This window comes from Ambystoma mexicanum, chromosome 2q (assembly GCF_040938575.1).
Source record: "Ambystoma mexicanum isolate Mex_15411 chromosome 2q, UKY_AmexF1_1, whole genome shotgun sequence".
Classification (NCBI taxonomy): domain Eukaryota; kingdom Metazoa; phylum Chordata; class Amphibia; order Caudata; family Ambystomatidae; genus Ambystoma; species Ambystoma mexicanum.
The window spans coordinates 1,299,937,521-1,299,960,589 of record NC_090924.1 but is presented as its reverse complement, the minus strand read 5'-3'; the positions used below and the strand labels follow the sequence as shown (position 1 = coordinate 1,299,960,589).

General features: G+C 45.3%; 1 protein-coding gene across 1 annotated transcript in view; it reads left to right on the top strand.

Moving 5' to 3' along the window:
- COL6A6 (collagen type VI alpha 6 chain) overlaps positions 1-23,069 on the top strand; it is an 858,285-nt gene that overhangs the window by 396,906 nt on the left and 438,310 nt on the right. Inside the window, exons 5-8 of the mRNA XM_069646627.1 lie at positions 2,436-3,059; positions 7,173-7,739; positions 11,655-12,212; positions 22,420-22,995. Coding sequence (XP_069502728.1) covers positions 2,436-3,059; positions 7,173-7,739; positions 11,655-12,212; positions 22,420-22,995 — 2,325 coding nt within the window. The remainder of the gene's footprint in view (positions 1-2,435; positions 3,060-7,172; positions 7,740-11,654; positions 12,213-22,419; positions 22,996-23,069) is intronic.

Below are 23,069 nucleotides of genomic sequence, written 5' to 3'. Positions count from 1 at the left end.
TACTTTTAGATTTCCTAAGATAATATTGAGAGTTCAGGATGAAATGTTGCTATAAAGGATTAGATGTGCCAACACCTTACTGAAGGTTATTCATGCATAAACAAATGAGAAATAAGTCTTGTTAGCAAGTGAGAAACTCTTTTTTGTTGAATTTGCTAGAAAAAACAATGTGCAGAGGCAGGCAGAAAGGTATTGTGAATCAATTTAATAATGAGGCATTTGTGTTGAAGGCAATTTCAATAGTTAATCACAAAAAAGAGACAAACCAAACCTCTTCCAGTTGCACAGGATCTGAAATTCTTTTTAAGTGTATTAAGCTTTACTAAGGAATCAGTAAAACAAGCAGTACAATTTGTGCATGAAGACTTCTAGCACAGCAAGACCAATTCTGGTAAAAACAGAATGAAATTTAAACACAGCAACCAGCGACAAACCCCTGTAATAAACAGACTTCTACATAACTTATCTATGAAAAATCCATCGGATTACTTAACATTTCTATCCTATTGTACATAGTTGGAGGTAACAGGGAAAGCAGGGAGTGGGAGACAAGTACTGAAGGAGGGATGTGTTGTGAATGTAAGGACCAGTTAGCCACGTTCCATCGGTAGCGGGTGCATCAGTTTCCTGTTGGGATATGTCCATATGTCACTTTATGTAGGCTTCAATATATTCTTTATGTCGTATTGGCTCCTCCTTTTCTCTGCTAGTGTTACATTACCACAAGGAAACATGCCCTAGGCAAACCACATCTTGCATATAGATGTTTCTTGTTGAATCTAGATCTAGATGTTTCTTGTTGAAATGCCTGCACCTATCAGTTGTAGATTTTGCTAGGTCTTGTCCTATAGAAAACTGATGGTCTTCTCATTAAAAATGCCTATCCTGTTTACTTTAGTCATAATCATTTACATGCCAGGGGCACAAAGCCCTACTCTGCTGGACACTGACCACCAGCCAGAGACCCTATTTACAACAGGATAGCAGAGCACGCCAGCTGCATGTGACACAATCTCAGCCGAGTATATCAGTATTAAATATGTAACGTCATAAAGGGTGGGCAGTTGGCAGAGACTGTTCTGGGCTCAAGTTTTTGTAATGTTACATAAAGGTTAAGGGCTGAGCTGTGGTGGTATTGCACTTCAGGTGTAGCTTCATAGCTGTAGTAAATACAAAAATGGTCGAACGGCACATGACACGATCTCCAAATGGTACAAACTATATTTGCATCGTGATTCCTTAACACACGACGCCATCAATGCTGGCATCTCCAGCACAGAGTTAAACTTCCCCCCAGCTGTTTCGAGCCATGAAAAAGGTGCTTCTTCAGGGAAAATAATATCGTTTTTTACAATGCTTATGATCATCTTGGAATAGAAATTGTAAAGCATATGGTGGCAAAGAGTCTGGCATTGGAGAACAAAATTATTTTTCTATTGATCATAGCAAGATGGTTAGTCTTTAAGTTGTTGGAAAAGAGACCATTTTGCATTATATATGGGCACATCTGGAGTGAATCATGTCTGGCCAAATAAATACTAAGATGTGGCAAATTAATCATGTTATTCAAATGATGAACTTTTAGCGCGTCTGGTTTAATTTCTAATGGCTGTATGCCATTTTTTCCCCTTGACTGTATGTCATTTTTATTTGCCCCTATGTACTATTTATATTATCATTGCTATATTATTATTATTATTATTATTATTATTGTTATTGTTATTGAACCAAGAGCCTAGTTAACAACATTTGCATTGACTTGATTACACAGTGTACCCCTGCAACTCCTGATTTTTTATTTTTTTACACAGGGAGCAGGGGACATCCCCGCAACACCCCCCCATACATAATGTCACCATATATAATGTCGCCAATGGCTTTTCCCTGCAACATTATGTATGGAGACATTATGTATGGAGACATTATTACCCGATACCGTGCATCAGAGGTTATAGACTATGTTTCAAACATTCTGATTGGCTATAAAGAAGTATAAAGACCATGCTACTAGTTTAAGGAACCAATGAGCAAAGCATCTTTAAAGGAATAAGACTTCCTGCTAAGGAGTGTGCTAGGCGTGCTGCATGTTTAGCCCTCCCAATCTTTACTTTAATGGCTGTCGTTTTGACAAATGAGTTGTTAATATCCCTATTGTCCACTATATGCAAGCCCCAATGAATTCATAACTTTAGAAAGGTTAACTGACTATAGAAGGGGTCTGCAACGTGTGGCTCTCCAGATGTTTTGGACTTCAACGCCAATGACCCGCCAACATTGACTATGCTGGCTGGGACCGAAGGACATTGTAGTCCAAAACATCTACCAAGTCAAAGCTTGTTGGACCCTGATCTGGAGCATCTCTGTTTCTTCATTAGAATGTATTACAGTATTTGAATAAAGTGATTGTCTTAAGAGTGTGCCCTTTTCTCCTGCAGACTGTGTCGACGCTACACTTGCAGATATCGTATTCATGGTTGACGGATCGTTTTCTGGTGACAGTAAAAACTTTGAGCACATCAAAGAATTCTTGAATGCAACCATCTCCACCCTTGACGTCAGGGACAGCTGCATCAGAATTGGCCTGGTGGTGTATAGCAACACAGCCAAAGTGATAACTTCACTAGCAGAACATACAAAGAAGGATGATGTTCTGAGTCTTGTCAAGGACCTTTCCACAAGCTATGATGGTTTCGCTTACACGGGGGCTGCCATTAACTTTACCCATCTGAACGTCTTCAGTGATTCGAAAGGAAGCAGGAAGAACCGTGGCGTAGGACAGGCAGCCGTCTTGATCACCCGTAGTTCGTCGAACGACAGTGTTGCCGAGGCAGCACAGCATCTGCGGCGTGCTGGCGTGACCCTCTTTGTCATTGGAATTCAAGAGGCCAATCACACTCAAGTAACCCAAATCGCGACACATCCACCCGTGCGCTACACTGATGATCTGAAGTCATTTTCAGATCTGATGACGCTGTCCCACTCATTCGCGAGGAAGATGTTGATTGAAGTGCAGGAGATGGCCACTGCTTCAAGCGATACACTAGAGGTGCTCGAGACAGGTAAGAACTGGGGCAGTGACTGAAAAATCCTCTTGCCCATGCAAGACAATGTATTGTCCTCTTTTTTTATAGTTGATTTGCCTATGCAGAGACTGTAGCACACAATGTAAGTATAATGACTGAGTAGGTGAGCAACAAGAGTGAAAACTAGGATTGTCAGCAGCGAAGGCTGCATACTTGGGAAGATGTTCACTTACCTGCGAATAACAGATTTGAACCTCTCTAGCTTGACATGTGTGTCAATGTGTGTGACAAATATCAGCGCCCGATGTAAGATGCTGATGTTGGGCAAATATTCCACATTTGGCAGTGCTCAGCAGCAGGCCCAGGTCAGGCAATCATGAGCCACGTTGCCAATATGCTCATCTGCAATCTGTTACAAGGGCCACAGGGAGACATGGAAGGGGACCATGTATATCAGTCTGTTGCAAAGTGTTTGGGGGTCAACTAAGGGTGCAATGAATGCTGGACCTATGAACTCTCTTGGTTATGTGTGTGGTTGTCCACAAGGCAAGGCTCTATGGTTTCTCCTGAAAGTCCCAAGCAGCTGAAGCTGGAGACCACTAATGCCTGCCACAGCAGCGTCCAACCATTCCAGCGTTCATTTAACTCTCAATGTGTCAGACACCATTTTGTTTGAGAAAGGTGCGGTTGTTTAGTAGTTTGGACTGTAAATCTGGTCAGTAATGTAGTGAATTGGTACATTGTCGCCAAAACAGGTGTGCACAGCCAAACCTAAAACGTACTTCCCTGTATAAGTGAATCACCCTCAAACAGTGGTTCAGAGGTTGCATCCATGCATGTGTTTAGCTGGTAAATGTAGACAGCTTTGGCAATCAAAGGGTGGTTCCACAAGACTCCCAGCCACAACCTCAACCAGCACACAGGGCAGCTACATGTTTTAACGGATAATGGTTAAAATGAGAGGACTTGACAGCAACTCATTTGGGATTACAAATGTATGACAAGTCAAACCAGGTGCCTCTACGGTTCATAATTACATCATAATAGTACACGTATTAGGCTGCAGCAGTTTTTTGCTTAAGAAGGGTGGGGAAGGGAGGAATACTAGGACGGGAGATTGTGACTTCATCTAAAAACACTGTATTCAGATGTTCTGTCCGCATACTACGGAGTTAAACATCGTCAAAGCCAATAGGCATTATATGAAAAGTGCAGCCTGGAATCAATCCTTCCTTCCTTCCTTCCTTCCTTCCTTCCTTCCTTCCTTCCTTCCTTCCTTCCTTCCTTCCTTCCTTCCTTCCTTCCTTCCTTCCTTCCTTCCTTCCTTCCTTCCTTCCTTCCTTCCTTCCTTCCTTCCTTCCTTCCTTCCTTCCTTCCTTCCTTCCTTCCTTCCTTCCTTCCTTCCTTCCTTCCTTCCTTCCTTCCTTCCTTCCTTCCTTCCTTCCTTCCTTCCTTCCTTCCTCCCTCCCTTCCTTCCCTCCTTCCTTCCTTCCTCCCTCCATCCCTTTCTTCCTTCCTTCATTCCTTCCTTCCTCCCTCCCTTCCCTCCTTCCTTCTTCCTTCCTTCCTCCATTCCTCCCTCCCTTCCTTCCTTCCTTGCTCTGTCTACACATCCTACCTTCCTTCTTTCCATCCTCTCTTCCTCACTTGTGTCCTTCTTCTTTCTTCCTTCCTCACTTCACCCCCATCTTTCTATTTTTAATGCACTCTTTGTATGAACCTGCACTCCGGTGAAAGTCACACAAAACTCGTGAGAATATTTTGATGAACCAGACTCACACCCAACGAGTGGGACTGTGCTCTAAGCCTTCACGATGTGAGACTCACACCCTATGAGAACCACTGTTCTGCATGGTGTGAGACTTGAATCCCAACAAACCAGACTGTGAGGCGTAGGCAGGATTGTCTAACAAGTGGGGCCTGAAGTTAATGTAGTTGGGCCCACCGCAGTGGCATTAACATCTGTAAATGCCCACACAGTGCTGCTGAGTGGGCATTTAAAGATTTTCGGTGGGTCTTGCCCTCTCAGGCCCTACCTGTCTACACCTCGGTTTAGAGACAGTGAGCTCTGTGGTCATGCGTTTGGCTGCACTCCCCTAACCCTATTTTAAACAGCGCTCTATTATTTTCCAACTAGGTTGATAATTTATAAATTCCAACCATACATACAGAGACAAAGAAAGGGAGACAGAGAAATACTGAAAGACAGAGAGACAGTGGAGTAACTTTGCTGAAAATGTTGGGGGGACATGACATCTGAAGAAAAGGGTGCCCCAGCCAAATGAATGGGGACAAAATGGTGTGCCATGAAAGTTGGGGGAGACAAACACCCCCGTTCCCCTCTAAAATTAGGCCCATGCAGAGGGAGAGGAGAAGAGATAGAAAGAAAGAAAGAAAGAAAGAAAGAAAGAAAGAAAGAAAGAAAGAAAGAAAGAAAGAAAGAAAGAAAGAAAGAAAGAAAGAAAGAAAGAAAGAAAGAAAGAAAGACATGTTGTATAAATGAGAGACAGCCTTGTCTTTCAGAGAGGATCACTTAAAACAATGGTCTTTTACATTCATCTCTATTCTTGAGCCAGTGTACAGGAAGGACAACACTGCCCGCTTCCCTAGTCAATTGCAAGCCTATTCCTGGGATTGACACACTTTCTTTTGTTCGTGTGCTGATGTGGCCTGTAGTGGCACTGGTGATTACCTGGTTGTTTTCGAAAAAGCGCATGACAATTCCTGTTACTCTTCCTGTTACTCTTCAATATCCAATAACCCAAAGCACTGAATCTAGATTACAACAAATGTCTAGAGCTGGCATGCAAGTGCTTCTCATAGAGCAGCACTGCAGGATTGTGGAAAAGAAGGGCATGTAGCCAGAGCACTCTGTTTCCTTCTCACAGTGCATATCAGTAGTGTTGGCTCTGCTTTAGCACTGAGCCATCACCCAACCACCTCCACTCCCAAACCCCTTTTATGATTTCAGTAACTAGCACCAGCTCCAGCCCCAATGAGGACTGCAGGGACCTTGAGCATGTACTCAATTACAACTCAGGCGTTAAGTGCTTAACGGCGCCGTCGGCGCCGTTAACCCTTAACGCCTGATTCACATTTTAACACCTGCTTTTTGCAGGCGTTAAAATGCAAGGCGCTAAGCCACCTTAGTGCTAATTACGGCACCGTAATTTACGGTGCCGTAATTAGCGCCTTTCCCCATTCCCATTATGCCCTATGGGGCAAAAATGGGAATGGGGAAGGGGCCATTGGTGAATGTGGAAGTACCGCCCCACTCACCTTGATATGGGGCGGTAATTCCGCCATCCACCATGGCGTTAACGTAAATTACGCCTTGGCGGTAAAGTTGAAAACTTACCGCCCAGGTTGTAATGAGGGCCTCAGAGTTGGAGCCAAGGTATCCTCTGTATCCATTGTACCGTGGTGACACATTTGCACTTAGTTGTTGACCACAGCTGACTTGGTGGCCAATCTGAAATCTGAGAAGATTGAAGCTACACAGAAAGTATCTGTCATGCATTGCAAGTAATCACAGTGAGCTTGATGTCTGTCATATGCTTCTGTTTAGCAGTATGCTAGCAATACACCTAAATTAGCAGTCTTCGAATCCAAGCGAGATCCAGGTCTGGAGAGAGGCATGTCTTCGAAGGTCACAGCATCCATTTTTGGAGCCCATAATTGGAGACAGAAATGTATGGATCTCCTTCTGATGACTTCATGTCTACCGCTGCTCATGGCAAACTTTGACTTAAGCATTGTCTTTAGGGTCAAATTGTTTAAGTTTATGGCTAAAGAAATTGAACTTTGGTGGCTGAATAAGGGGCCTTCTTAGAATATTCTAGAGTTCTGAAAGTCCCCCTTTCTTGCACATAAAATAGTCTGTAACAGACAGCCTTAAAGCCCATGAGCTTAAAGACGGTACCCTACAGCCCTCTATCCAAAGAGATGATTGATAAATTAAATTGCCTTAAACTGAATATCTTTTCATCTTTGGTAGTGAATTATTGAACATCTTATATGCCTCACTTGTGTTCTTCGCTGATCTTTGTTTTGCCTTCTATTTTCCTCTGTATCCTTATCCATGATAAGCTTCTGTCATTGTCAGTGCGGCTGTCCGAGTGTGACGTTCTCAATCCTCTATCCATCTAGCTTGTGTGGACACCGAAGAAGCCGATATCTACCTACTCATCGATGGCTCAGGAAGCATATCGGCGGTGGATTTCCAAGACATGAAGACGTTCCTGGTAGAGGTGGTGGAAATGTTTAACATCGGGCCAGATACGGTCAGAGTGGCGGCAGTACAATATTCCCAAGCCGTTTACATTAGTCTGGAAATCAAAATCGATGCATATACTGTCAAGAAGGACTTGAAGCTGGCCATTCAGAACATCAGGCAACTAGGGGGAGGCACTGAGACTGGAGCCGCCCTACTGAATATGTTGCAACTGATAAAGACAGGCTCCAATTCCCGACGCAGCAAAATACCCCGTTACCTGATTGTACTCACTGACGGAGAGTCAACGGACACAGTAAAGGGGCCTGCCGATCAACTGAGAGCTGAGCAGGTCAACATCTATGCCATCGGTGTGAAAGAAGCAAACAAAACACAACTTTTGGAGATTGCTGGGAAAGGCGAAAGGGTCCATTTTGTAGAGAGTTTCGACTCCTTGAAAGAAATAAAAAATGAAGTGGTTCGGCAGATCTGTTCTAATGAAGGTAAGGAAGTTTACAAAATATTTAATTCTGTACTCCATGAGACTACTCGTGTTCAATTTCCAGTTTTATTTTGAAATACACAATAAAGGGATTAGCCATAGCCAATGGGTCTGCAAACAGTGGCTTTCCACAAATTCTGGACTACGGAAACCATAATACTTCACCATTGACTATGCCCCACATCTAATTGAACTATATATGCTATTTAAACTAAAAAGACATCTAATATCATGGAAAGTGCAGGGCATGTGATGTCATAGCTTCCCTATTCACATTGCAGAGAGCATTTACTCCAGACAGCAGCAATGGACGTTAGCCTTTTCCTGGGGTTTTCCTCGGGTATAAGTCTATTTTTCCGATGGATGCAAGACATTGGGGGTCATTACAACCCTGGCGGTAGGGGGTTAATGGGGCCGGTAGAGCTGCCGGCCCCGTTAACCCCCTACCGCCTCATTACAAGGTCTGCTTGCGGGATCCGCTAAGGACGCCTGGTAAAGCCAGGCGTCCTTAGCGGGTCTCGCGAGCAGAACAGAATGCTAACAACGGGCCCGTCATTAACGGGCCCGTTGTTAGCATCAGCCCCCATTCCCATTGAGCCCTATGGGGGCTGAAATGGGAATGGGGATGTACTGGGTCTGGGTTCCCTGAATGGGGAAATACCGGGCCCTCCAAGGTCGGAATGGCCGGGTATTTCCCCATTCAGGGAACCCGGACCCTGTACCCGGAATGGGGGAAGCCATGCCGCAAAAAAGTGGCATGTTTACCTCCAAGGTCGTAATGAGGCCCATTGTACTGATAAGAGCACGGATATCAAGTAACTCCACTACTAGTCGACAGGGCTGCTACGATATCGGGGAATTAAGTGTCATGTTTCAGCCAAATGGAATATTGTGCACCCAAATTATTAGGTCCTAGAAGGGCATTTCATTATAGAACAATTTATAGATAACACATATTAATAGAATTTGCCACCTCCTAAAATCACCTTTATACCTATAATCACACAATGCGATGTGATTGCAGAATATACCATTCTGAGATAGGAAATCAACTGTGTAATTGGAAATTCATAGAGAAGCGCAGCATCTAATTTTGAAAGAGGGATTTAAAGTTTGCTCCAACCATTTGAATTTTAGTTGACGTGACACTGTTTTTGTAATGTAAATTATAACTTTCGTGCAGCCCACCATGTAACTAGATGAGTCTAGTAGGAAGCATATATGAACATTGAATATCTAAGATAAACCCGGAGATTGCATTATCCAACGTCATGATCCCATGATCTGATGTTAATATAGAAGATGTTATTCTAAAGATTGCTAGCGAGCATGGAACACATCAGGGGAGAGTATAGTGGAAGTGTGGAAAGGAGTACATTCCTGTACTGCCCTTTGCTTTCCTAGCTAGGTGTGTGCATGTAGAGGGGGGGGGGGACACTCAGATTCCGCAGGCATTACACACTACAACACAGAACTCAACAATCTAAAGATACAGCCCCTGGGCCTCATTACGACCCAGGCGGAGGACCATGGTGCTACTAGCACCATGGTCCATGCCGGTGTCCGCCATGGCGGAGTGGGGAATTACCACCCCATTCCGAGGTTGGCGGGGCGGTAATTCCCCATGCTGCCATGGCCCTTCCCCGTTCCCATTTTTGCCCCATAGGGCTCAATGGGAATGGGGAAGGCGCTAAGTACGTTGCTGCAAATTGCGGCACCATAATTAGCACTGAGGTCCCTTTGCGGCACCCTACTTTAACGGCTGGTCTACACCAGCCGTTAAGGTCGGGTCCCGCAAAGGGACCTCGTAATTAGGCGCTAATAGGTTAACGGCGCCGCAGCCTTTTACGGCGCCATTAACCCATTAGCGCCTGGGTCGTAATGAGGCCCAGGGCCTCATTACGACCCTGGCGGAAGACCATCCATGCCGGTAAGTCACCGACTCCGCCATCGAGAAAGGGGGAATTACCACTGCATTACAAGGTTGGCGGGGCGGTAATTCCCCCTTCCTCCATGGCCCTTCCCCATTCCCATTTTTGCCCCATAGGGCTCAATGGGAATGGGGAAGGCGCTAAGTACGGTGCCGCAAATTGCGGCACCGTACTTAGCACCAAGGTCCCTTTGCAGGTCCCTACTTTAATGGCTGGTCTACACCAGCCATTAAGGTCGAGTCCCGCAAAGGGACCTCATAATTAGGCGCTAATAGGTTAACGGCGCTGCAGCCTTTTACGGCGCCGTTAACCCATTAGCGCCTGGGTCGTAATGAGGCCCACAGTCTGCAATGTATTAGTACATTGGGATTTGTAGGTTATTTCTGTTATATATGTTGCAGTGCACCTCATGCCACTAGTAGGAGACTCCATCTGCACAAGGTACGAGGTGGCAGAGCGCTGTATTTATTGCAGGTAGATAGTTTTAGTCCTTAAGCAATGAGGGCCAAGAGAGAGAGTTATGCTTCCAAGTTACGTCTGAATCCCCAGTGGTCCAGGCAGAGAAGAGTGGGGAGCGTGTTCCAGAGGGAGGCGTCTTGATAGTGCAGAGATCTGGGGGAGGGGGGGTAAACCACAGATTTCGGGGAGCTGATCTTAGATGTCTGATTAGCGGGTAAGGCAGGAAGAGTTTGGTGATGTACCGTGTAGCGGGGTCGCAAATGATTTGGGCATTTGGCACAGCAACTTGAAGTCTACCCCGCAGTTCACAGGCAACCAGAGGGTTTTCACAGCAGAAGGGATGCGGTCACTGTGTTTTAAGCTGAAGATTAGTCTAACAGAAAATGTCTAGACCCACTAACTTTTGAATAAGATCCTGGTAAAGAGGTCAAGTCTGGACATGCCAACTACAGGAGATTGGGAAATCTTATGAGTGGATTGTTAGGTTGGGCAAGAATTGTATACAGGAATCTAAGACGGGGCAAGGACGAGTTGGTTATTCCAGTGATCTGCGAGGTCAATGAAAGTTCTGCGTCAATTTCCAGGTTCTGTTTTTTCCCAGTGGACGCAGCCAATCAAACGTCAGCATGCATGGCGTATGCACTCCCTGGATTAGTACTTCAGTGTTCAGTTTATTAAAGCACATATGATTTGATGCCATCAGATCTAGAGGTATAAAAAACACCCCACTTCTGCCTGGGGGGTGCCTGCTCCTCCAAATGGATGTGGAGTTTCCTGATTAGCAAAGAAGCTGCATTAACCTGCTGATCTACTTACCATTGCTGTCAGTATGACCGAGAATTGTTGCATCCTTTTTTAAGCATGGAATTACTCTCCATCATTTTACAGCACGTGGGCTTGGACATCTTGCAGTCTGGGATATACGATGAAACAGAGAGTCGCCAAGCAAAGTGTCTCTAGGTTGTATTCCCATTTTCCAGTGCCTTCACCCCAAACCTTTTTAAATGCAAAATTATGAAAAGCACGAATCACTCATGTGCGGCTAAATCACACCTTGCGTGATGCTGCTCCTGAACATTTGGGAATAGCCTCATTGGCACTAGTGAGCACTGTGGTCATATAATAGTGCAAGATAAATAAAAATTGGGGCCTGATTCAGGGGAACCTTTGGTGAGGTGCCCTTTGCACTGCCAACAAACGCCCTGATTCACAGAGCGGTGCAAAGTGTATTTTGCACTGACTTTGCACTTGTGCAAAGTTACTTTCCACTGCAAAAATACACTTTGCACCGCTCTACGAATCAGGATGTTTGTTGGCAGTGCAAAGTAACTTAGCACCCGTTAAATATTCCATGAATCAGGCCCTCAATTAGCTAGGTCGGAGCAGCCCGATAAACCCTAAGGACGTTCCCCAAATGTCATTAATGTGAATAGTATTTACATTATTCTACTAACAGGTGTGCAGTCTGATTTGCAATATAATAATACTACTTTCCACTAAAGAATGCACCGCTTTCTCTTTTCCAGCATGCAAGCACATGGAAGCTGACATCATGTTTCTTGTGGATGGCTCTGGGAGTATAGGCACAGAAAATTTTGAGACGATGAAAACCTTTATGAAAGAACTGGTCCAGAAATCAGACATAGGCATCACCAAGGTGCAGGTAGGGGCCATTCAGTTCAGTGGCACAGTCAAGGAGGAGTTTCAGATGAATACATTCACAAGCAAGAGTGACATTCAGAGCGCCATCAGTGCCATGACTGCTTTGGATCAAAACACTCTAACCGGAGAAGCACTCAAATTTGTTTCAGACTACTTTAAACCCCCTAAAGGTGGGAGAAGGGGGCTCAAGCAGTTCCTCATCCTCATCACAGATGGAGAATCCCAGGATGCAGTGAAGGCACCTGCCACTACCTTGCGAGAGGAAGGCATTATCATCTACTCGGTGGGCGTGAAGGACGCAAACCACACTCAGCTGGAAGAGATCAGCGGCAAGTCAGGCCATGTCTTTTTTGTGACAGACTTTAACATACTGAAGCAGATCCAGGATGAGTTACTCCTCAGGATATGCAGTCCCTACCAGGGTAAGTCGCATGAAAGCAGTGGGGTCACATGACATGTGTGATGTTTGTGCACATTCACCACATACCTCATGTTGATGAAGGTCCTGAGAGGTCATTGCAGACCACTTGGCCAATGAAGAGATCCAAATGTGAAGCAAGTGGTCAACTGTATCATTTATTGTTTTCAGAAACACTGCTTCAAGTGGTTGGCAACCTGGACCCTCCAGATATTGTTGGCCTACGACTACCACAATACCTCGCTTTTGACTATGCTGGATAGGCCTCATGGGAGTTGTAGGCCAAAGTGCCTGAAGGTCAGCACTCCCTAGTCAAACCGATCTGCCTAACACTTGGTCCACAGACCTGGTCTATAGATGATTCACCGTATACTCCCAATCACTCTACATAACTCCATGTCTTCTCTGTTTCCACTGCCTCCATTGATAGTCTGTACGAGGGATCGGCCGCCCATTCTGCAAAGTAAGCTTCCTTGTGTTGCGTTTCATCGCCCTCTTTCTCCTGATCATGATCGGCAACCATAAAGCACTATCTAGGAAGGCGTTGTCTTAGCATTGCACAGCTATCCCCTCCCTTCTCTCAACTTTGCCCATCTCTCACCTGTTTTAGGGTGCGCATGCTCACACCAAAGCCCCCAGATTATAGTTAGCATGGGTTTCCCATAACTAGAGCTGCCTATCTGCATATTGCTTTTCTCTCTATGTTATATTGGGGTTGGTTTATGTGCGCTCATTGGCAGGATCCTGTTTATCTTGCCATCGGGGCCGTTCCTTGATAACATTGTTATTCTGGATGTCCCTTGTGACGGAGTCCCCTGCCTGATGCTGTGGACATGTAGTGGAGTGTAATATAATGTAATGTAATGCAATTGGTTATTTATAACACGCTTATTACCCAGAGGTTTCTAAGCGCGAACCCGGGGATCGAACCTGTGTTGCTCAACTTCGTCTTGCTTCCAAGATGAGCGCGTTACCCCTGAGCTATCCACCCGTGCAGCACGGACCCGAGGATCACACCTGACCATGGGGCCCGGTGTGCCGGGTGCTTCCTCAAACTAGTGCATGATGGGACCAGGCGGTGGTGTTGGCAGTATCTCTTGGTTGCCCTTACTTAGTTCCCATCATTGGGCAGTAGACAACCCTTTGCAGGTTGACCACCCTTTCTCACAAAAGAACCAGAACTTCAGGAGAGGCTGTGCCCTTTGGAATCCTCTTTTACCTGTGAGTGGTGCTGTCCCCTTAAGGGAGGCATACCCTAACCCCGGAAGCCAAATGCACAGGGAATCAGTAGTGACATGCTCTACTTGTACCAAAACGAAAGTAGGCAGGAAACACTCTAAACACCCTCCCTTTAAAAGCTTCCACTCTTGCTCTGGGCAACGCAAAACAAAATAACAGTCCTGATATCATGGTTTCCCTGTTGGCAAACATAGCCATGCATCCCATCAGGGAGCATGTGTAGTTGCTCCTTTTTGTGAGGATGGAGTGGTTAAAGGCTGCTGAGAGGTCAAAGAGGATCAGAGTGGCACAACCCTAGAGTCTGCTGTTCTTTTCAGGTCATCCCAGATAGAGACCCGGGAGGGTTCAGTTCCATGTAGGGGTCTGAAGCCAGACCGGTCAGGGTCAAGAAGGCTGTGGGATTCAGTGAAAAGAATGAGATGGTAGTATGCTGTGCCATGTAGTAATTTGGCTATGGAGCAATTTTTGGGGTGGCAATTGGAGGAGAGAAGGGGTTGAACAGAGGGCTTTTTAGTAGTAGTTTGACGTGAGAGGTTTTGTATGCTGGTGGTTAAATCCAAGCTGTTAGTGAGTGGTTAATTATGGATATGGCGAGGGTGCCTGCACAGGTGAGGGAGAGGATGTTTTTGTGTAGGGCCAGGGGGGCAGGGATCTCCCGGGGAACCTGAGGGGTTGCTATTGGAGAGAAGCCTTGAGAACTCAGGATGGGAGATTGCAGAGAAGGAATGAAGAGGGTGCGATTTGGGAGCAGCAGAAGGGGGGCTGTCGGTGCATGGGCGGAAGGGAATGGTAGTTTAGCATGGATGGCGAGGTTCTTTTTCGATTGCTATGTTGAAGTAATAGTTGGAGAGAGTGTTGCACAGTGCCTGGGAGATGGGGGGTGGAAAGGAAGAGGTCTTGAACTCAAATAATTGCCAAGTGAGAAGAGTAGGGCAGAGGAAAGATCAGGGCAGATGGTTACCTTGTTCCAGATTGGGATCCTGGGGTAGGGGACAGAAGGCAGGGAGGGAAATGGGGAGGGAAATGGGGCGCCGGAGTCTGCGTGGAGAAGAAGATAGCAGAGGGGTCAGTCCAGATGTGGGGGAGTGTGAGGGCGGAAGAAATCAAGTTGGATGAGCTGAACACTTCATCTAAGGTGTGACCTGATATTTGTTTGGGTCTGATATGAGTTGGGTCAGATTGAGGACTTCCACGTAGTCAATGAGATGATGGGTCATGGGGCTGGAGGGGGTGTCGACCCAGATGTTTGGATCACCAAGAACAGTGAGAGTCGGCTGAGAGATCAAGATGGCCGATACAGACTCACTAAGAGAGTCAGCTAAGGTTCTGTTATGTCCCTGGATATGTAAAGGAGTAGGAAGTTGGGGGAGAGGATTGGAATTTGACTAGCAGGGATTTGCAGTCATCTTTGCAGGGTTGTTTCTCTGCATGTAATGGTGTGAGGTGAGGTTTTTGGAGGATGGCTATACCACCTGCTCTGCTAACTCTGTTGTAGGTGATCGGGGGTACCCTGGGGGAAGGGCTTGTGTGCATTGGGGAGGAAGTCATCAGAGAACCAGGTTGTCAGTGATGAAAGGGATGTCAGGGTTTTCATCGGAGAAAAGGTAAAAAATCATGTGTTTGTTTCTGGCAACTGGTGAGGATGGAAGAGGGGAGGTGATGGCGGCAATGTCCTGCCCAAGGGGTGGGGATATTAAGGGGGAAGATGCTGGGGGTAGTACTGGGGGGGCATGAGTGGGGTTAGAAGAAGGAGAGGGAGAAAGAAGGTAGAGGAAGAGAGGATTGACGTGGTGGGGCATGGGGCAGTGGGTAGGAGTGTAGCAGAGTGGTGAGGAAAGGGGTGACAGGGGCAGAGGTGGAGGAATGGGGTGGGTGGCGGCTGTGAGTAGAAGGTCTTCTGTCCCTGAGCCAAAGGAGTGTGGGTGAGGGTGGGGGGTCTGCAGATTACTGGGTTTTGGCCAGGGATGTGTGGCCTGCTCTTAATGAAGTGAAGGATGAGTGGCTAGGAAGGGGGGATTGTGCCGGGGGAAAGGAGGGGATAGTAGAGGGGGCAGGGGCAGATAGTGGAGAGTGAGACATGGGTAAGCATGGTTATCAGGGCAGAGTGAGAGAGTATGGCGAGGGTTGAGTAGAGGGGGATGGGGTAGGGGTGTAGGAGATGGAGTTGAGGGGGTAGGGTGGGGGGACAGGTTATTTCAGTGGGGCAATTGTAGGGAACAATATGAGGTATGAAGGTGGGTGGGGGTGCAGGAATATGGGGTGGAGGGGTGGGCTTCTGGTTCCTGATGCGCCAGTGGGCTTCTCTGGCCTTGGAATTATTCAGCATGGCAGAGCACTTGGTAAGGAGTGGGAGTGGTGACTAGATTCAGATGGAGACGGAGAGCAGGTCCTAGAAAGTGTAGACAGATGTAGAGTGAAGACATTTAGAAATTACTTTATGGGAAAGGCTCCCCAACAACAATTAGGCTAAAATGGCTACCTTGCCAGATTAGATTGCCAGCTAATGCAACATGCTAGATGCAAGATGTGGCTAAAAGACGGAAAAAGGCTAACTAACCCAAAATGGCTCAGAGTTGAAACACGCTAGCTAACACAAATGGGCTAAAGCAGAGAATGGTATATATGGCTACCTTACACAATTAGGCTAGATGTGAAATATGGCTAACTAACTTAAGAGGGCTAAAGGCAGGAGATGGATATCTTATATAGAAGGGCTAAAAGAAAGTATGAGTACCTTACACTATTGGACTGAGAGCGAGGTATGGCTAACTAACTGCACCAGGCCAAATGAAGACAACTGGCTAACTTGCCCAAATGGGCTGAAAGCAGAATAGGGATAAAAGAAAGAATTGGGCTAAATGCACAAGATGGCTACTTTACACAGTTGGGCTCTCAAATCTCAATTCCAACTCTCCATCTGTTCTTATCGTTCTGGATCTTTCCTCTGATTTCGACATGGTCAATCATGCCACCCTGACAAATCGACTTTGTGACATGCTTGGCATCATGGACTTGACTGGTTGACCTCATTCCTCTCTGACCAATCTTCACAGGTTCAACTGTGAATGGGATGGGTTGTTCTATGGCCTACACTGCACTGCAATGTGCACTGACAATTTCAAATACCAAGAATCACCAAAGGCAGGCCAATCCAGTTACAAACACTTACCCAAGCAAGAGTATGCAATTGTCAGCCTTGAAGCAACTTAGAGCGATACCTTGCTAAATTAGACTCATTTTAAAAGTGAAAAGGTAAAGGTTACAAGGCTGAACTCAGATCGCCTAATACTAAGGCTGATCAGTATCAAAATATTTTAACACTTAGAAAGAAAAGTGGAGATCAAAAAAGTTGCGCCAATTAAATGTTTAAAGGCGATACAATTTTTATAGATTTGCAATAGTTGTATTTGTGTGTACAATTTCTTCAGTTTTCAGTGCGTAGTAAACAGAGTTCCTTTTGATTCCCTCTATTAGGTTGCATAGAGGAAATGTTTCATGGAATTGCTAACTTTGCAAGATACATGCCAACACTACACCAAGCATGAACTGAGCAGGAGGGGGCAGAAACCCTGCCACAACCAGTGATGGGCATAGCAAGGAGAACGGGTGCAACTAGTACCTCTGCCCACATGTACTCAGTGCCTATGCATATAGTATTGAGCCCCCCACACTTTTTTTTAAGCCCACTTTTTTTTAGGACTTGTTCCTAATTTTGTTAATATTTGAAGCCCCGAAAAATTGCTTACTTCCATGTCTCAAGATCTCCTAGGTAAATAGGCTCTATTGCACTATGAGGCAATCCTGTGGTAGATGCAACCTGCCCCGACTCCCTCAGGCACAATCCCAGCCCTGACATGACATGCTTGGAGTTTTACTTTTCACAGCCATATATGTAGCTTCTGAAATAAAAGCATATTGCTAATTTGGACAAATATATACGCAATAAAATTGCAATACACCTGCAAAAACAGCAGTTAACTTCAGTTAGCAAAACACAATCTCCATGTTTTTGCAATATCTTGCAATAAGATAATGCTTTCAAACAAAAGTTTCAAAAATACCTTTCACAAACAATATTTCCACCAATTGATCAAGTTCCTGAAATGCAGAATGGTCTGGTCACAAATCCCAGCTTCTCCACTTACCCAACATGTTGGCTCCCAGGCAAATCATTTTATCTCACTATGCCTTCGCTCTCAAAATGAAAAGTCTATTTGAAAAATTCAGCTCACACTGTCAGCTTGTTCAACAAACGCCTCACTCCTGATACTACCATATAGGTAAATATTAACAGTGACAATTTATATACTAGATGTCAGTTTATTTCTTTCCTACCTTGCTCATGGCAATGAGTTTTTATTTTAACTTTCCATGATACCATTGCGTATTGAAGACTCATTATGCAACATTTTCTGTAATATCAATGATGTCACTATTCATGCAAAAAACACACCATTTGCTGCCCAGGGCCCCACAAATCCTAGTGCCGGCCCTGTTTTTAATATTAGGTTTTCCCTGCGCAACCTATTTGTAATATATCTGTGTGCTGTGCACATCATTTTTCTGCCCATCGATGCAAGATAAGGTTTTGGAAAGGCATTACAAAGAAGGTTTTGATTCGTGTTTCCAGCCCCAGTCGAGCACTGCAAGAAGGTTGACGGTGACACGAAGGGCACCTTATCAGAACTCATGCTCTCTGTTTTGCTATTTTTTGACGTAACAAACTTTGATCGCTTGTTAAGGTTTCAGTGCACTGTTAATTATGGCCAACTTTAAGTGCAAGTTGGGATTGTCTGTTTAAAACGCATTCGTTTCTTCTGGATGGCTCGATTTCAGGTGTTATTGTTTTGCTGCAATGTGTTTTTTCCGGCATTTCCTGGGTTTGGAATCATTTTCTTGTGTTTGTTTCAGTATTTTGTTTAATTTCCTGCAAGTCCCATGCCTTTAGAATTGGGGATAGCTAGGTGTCCTCCCTGTACTTCAGTCCATGTGCTTTCTATGAAGGGCACATGTGTTGGTTATACTTTTTGCTGTGTCTCTGATTTTCACGATTTATTCACTCATCCCCTGTGAGCCGTGTGCCACACAAGATGCATTGCTCTGGGAGTAGTGGATACCCTCTCTTTGTTGGGTGCAAGGATGTGCCATTGACATTATGGGTTGGGTGAATATTGCTGTGATTGGCTGCCTCCTTCGTTGCTGAACATGCCCCGTGGTTTTACTATTATAAGTTGTCCATGCTGTGCTAATTTATTGCTTCACCACCCTTCATGTGGCGCAGACACTGCTAGTCTTTGGCCTTATTGGACAATGCCAACACTGGTGTGTTCTTACAGTGTCAAGGTTAGGATATATTGTGAGCACAGGCATCCTGAAAATGCATTGAAAACTTCTTTGTACTACTGGTAACCGGATCTATGTGTTTACTGTGCCCAGTTTACATCGCCGGCCAATGCTGACTTTTTCCGCCCCCGCCCCTTTTCTCAAAGTCGGCATTTTCGGCAGCGCAGTATTGGTATGATCCCCTGGAAACCTAGCATCAATGGGATGTTTTCAGGTGTTACCCTGCAGAACTGATAGTAAACTGTATGGCCTTTTACCCAAATGTTCAGAGGGGATACTGCAAAATGCACCATTTTAACCAAATATTTCTAACAGTGTCCTGTGCTCCCTTGCTATGCTCAGTCACACACACTATTTACTAGAGAATATTTACACCCCTTCATTAAAATAATTCACCTACCGCCATTGGTATTCTTCTGATGTGAAGGCCAACATCCATCTATTTAACTCTCTCTCTTATGCTCTCACAAACCCTTGGGAGTCTCACACTCTATCCCATTCTTGCGCCCATTTTATCATTTCTCATTCTCATTCCAAACAAAACTATCTAGTTCCATCCTACACCCCCGCCACCCCCTTACCATCTATTATGAAGTAGTACTTGGAGGGCTATACTGGTGTGCAATTGGCCCAGCTCCACAACAGAGTCTGTGTCAACTGATGTTTTCTCTGGGCTTGGATGCACCGCAAGAAATGCAGTCTACTGTGGCCAGATCTGTGTAATACCCCTTAACATGCACACAGTGCAACTGTCACTCCCTGTGATGCCACTCCTTGTCACACAACTTCCTGTGATGTCACATCCTGTGACATCACTTCCTGTTGGCTATGCTAATGTGTCCCCACACTTCTTTTTTTAGGACTTGACCCCTGGTTTAGGCCCCCAAAAGCCTAACCCACCACATCCAGATCATTGAAAATAATGAGGTCAGGGTCATTCTAGGGTTGAGGGCTAGAGACCATGCCCCAGTGCCTTATACATCTCTTCACTTGCCCTGTGAGCACACAGGTCTTGTCTGAACCCTTTTGGTGTATTTGCTGTGCCAGGTAAGGCTCTGGCCCTAATTATCTTAAACTATGAGCCCTGTCACAAAATAGAAGTCTGGCGGCAGAGCCTTCGACAAAGCTGACGCAGCCGTGTGAAATTAATTTCCAGCCACCCTGCAACAATTTCACATAGTATTCAAAGGAACCTATAAGTCTTGGCCTTTGAGGCTGTCATTTTAGCGACCCTTTGTATTGTTGATGCTTCTGTACTACTTAAATTACTGTTGCCATTCAATGTGCAATGAGCTTCCTACCGACAAATAGGGTTTCACGCAAAACCTCCCGCGTTTTGACCCGGGACGATGTTTGCATGTTAATTCACTGTAACTACTGGCCATGATTACCTTCCTGCACTTACCGCTTTTACTACACAATGCACTTCTTGCTTGTTGTCATTTTCAGCACCTCCTCCCTTGCACTTTACTGGTCGAGAATGTTCCAAGGCTGTGAATGACCAGGTGTTTCCTTCCATTTCCCTTTTTGCCTTCTTCTTGGGGTGCTGCAAAACAACTATATTATTCATAAAGTTGAAATTGCATAAATCTCCAATGAATTAATACCCAATGCCCCCACATAACCAGTGACACATTATTCCAATCCTCGGATTTGCTGTTACTTTAATTATAGCTAAGACCATTTTGTTCAATTGAAGTCACTGAAGACTACAAGTCCCAGAATGCAATTGGTGGAAAAATGAAAGCCCAGTCGTGTGATAACCAACCTGCAGTGGTGTTGAAAAGAATAAATATGAATGGCTAAAGAGTGCATTGGTGCTTTTAGAACTATGATGGCAAGGAAATGAAAGGCATCAGTTAAGCCCAAATGGGATACACTTTGCAGTAAGGTTACACCACTAAGGCTAAGGGGCTAGATATGAGGCCAACCAATAAAGGAATACATCTGAAAAACAATCTTTACAAAAGGGCAGATGCATCTGGAGGATCACTAGACTTGAAGAGCAGGATTACATTAAACTGATGATGGCTAGTCAACTAGAAGAGACTGTTTCAACTCATGTACTCAAGTGGGGAGATAGTAGCAAATTGGAAAGATGCTCTTGATATATATGTCCCTTTTGGATTGCAATAATTCACCATTTGTCCATTCTACATTCTTCTATCTGTTCAGACAATGCAATCATGGGTATACATATATGTTTGGGGATTCTATAGAGCAAGCCTGCCTTAGGCGCAGCAAAGTTCTCTACAGTGGGGGTAATAAACAGTGAAAATTGAGATCAGTAGCAAGGGAGAGGGAGTAGCGACAGTAGAAGGTAGGCCAGAGGGCAAAGACAAAAGAAGGTAAACGAGAGAAGCTTAGGAGTCTCCCACTCATTCAACATATTCATTGCAGCTGAAGAGCAATTGATGTCCCGCAAATTTTGCTCATAGCCATAGATGGGGATTTTCATTACATAGAGCCTCATTACGACCCAGGCGGTAAGTTACCGCCTGGGTCGTACCTTTACCACCATGGCGTAAACTACGTTTACGCCATGGTGGTTGGCGGACTTACCGCCCCATTCCGAGGTTGGCGGGGCAGTAAGTCCCCAATCCCCATTTACCCTTCCCCATTCCCATTTTTGCCCCATAGGGCATAATGGGAGTGGGGAAGGCGTTAATTACGCCACCGTAAATTACGGTGGCGTAATTAACAACAAGGTCCCTTAGCGCCATGGATTTTAACACCTGCTAAAAGCAGGTGTTAAATCCTCCATGGCGCTAAGGGACCTTGGAATCAGGCGGTAAGGGTCGGCGCTGTTTACGCCGCCGTAAACCCCTTACCGCCTGGGTCCTAATGAGGCCCATAGTGTTTGAGAGGTTGGTGAACGGTTGGATAAATGGATGGATGGATGGATGGATGGATGGATGAATTGGTAGATAGATGGTTTGACAGATGGGCACATATGGATGGATGGATTGATTGATGGGCGGATGGACACGGACGGATGGATGGATGGATTGGTGGATGGATGGATGGATGGATGGATGGATGGATGGATGGATGGATGGATGGATGGATGGATGGATGGATGGATGGATCGATGGATGGATTGGTGGATGTATGGTTTGACAGATGGGCACATATGGATGGATGGATGGATGGATGGATGGATGGATGGATGGATGGATGCATGGACAGACGGACACAGGCGGATGGATGAATTAGTAGATGGATGGATTGGTGGATGGATGGTTTGACAGATGGGCACATATGGATAGGTGGGTGGATTGATTCATGAATGGACATGGGCAGATGGATGTATTTGTGGATGGATGGATGGATGGACATGGACGGACAGACGGATGGCCGGATAGATAGGAACTACAGTAACCTTTTCCTGGTAACGTTGACTTCAACATCATGACATTGCATGACTCTGTCATCTTCTTCTCTGCAGTGATCTTACTTGGTCTTCTCAGTAATAAAGTGTCAAGAAGACCTTCGAGCAGAATGTGTACTTAATAAATGTTCTATAGTATAGTGCATTCCACTTTCAAATATACTTGCTCGGGTGGAAAATGCACCCATAGTAGAAGCATGGTTTTCTCAAACTAACTTCATCTTTATCCTTTTTACAGAGTGCAAAAGGATAGAACGTGCGGATATTGTGTTTGTAATAGACGGATCTGGTAGCATTCAGAACCACCAATACGCCACCATGAAAGAATTTATGGTATCGTTGGTGAACAGATCCGACGTTGGCAGCAACAAAGTTCAGTTTGGAGCACTGAGGTATTCTGACGACCCCAAGATACTCTTCAGCCTGAATAAACACACCTCCAAATCCGAGGTCATCGAGGTCATCCAAAATGATCGGCACTCGGGAGGTAACACATACACCAGCAAGGCCCTGCGTCACTCGGAGGTGCTCTTTTCAGAGAAGTCCGGCAGCCGTAGAGCCAGCGGCGTCCCTCAAATTCTGATCGTCATCACTGACGGGGAATCACATGACAACCAAGAGTTGAACAGCACAGCTGAGCACTTGCGAAACAGCGGCATTCTCATCTACGCCATTGGGATCAAACCTGCAAACCCAACAGAGCTCCTTGCAATTGCAGGATCAGAAGAAAAAGTGTTCTTTGTGGACAACTTTGATGGACTCAAAAGCATTTACTCCAATCTATCCGACATTGTATGCAGCTCCTCACCGCCTGGTATGTTTTCTTCTGGTTTTTGAACGTTTTAAAAAATATATATTTCTGTTTTTGATCTTCTCAAAGCATTTCAT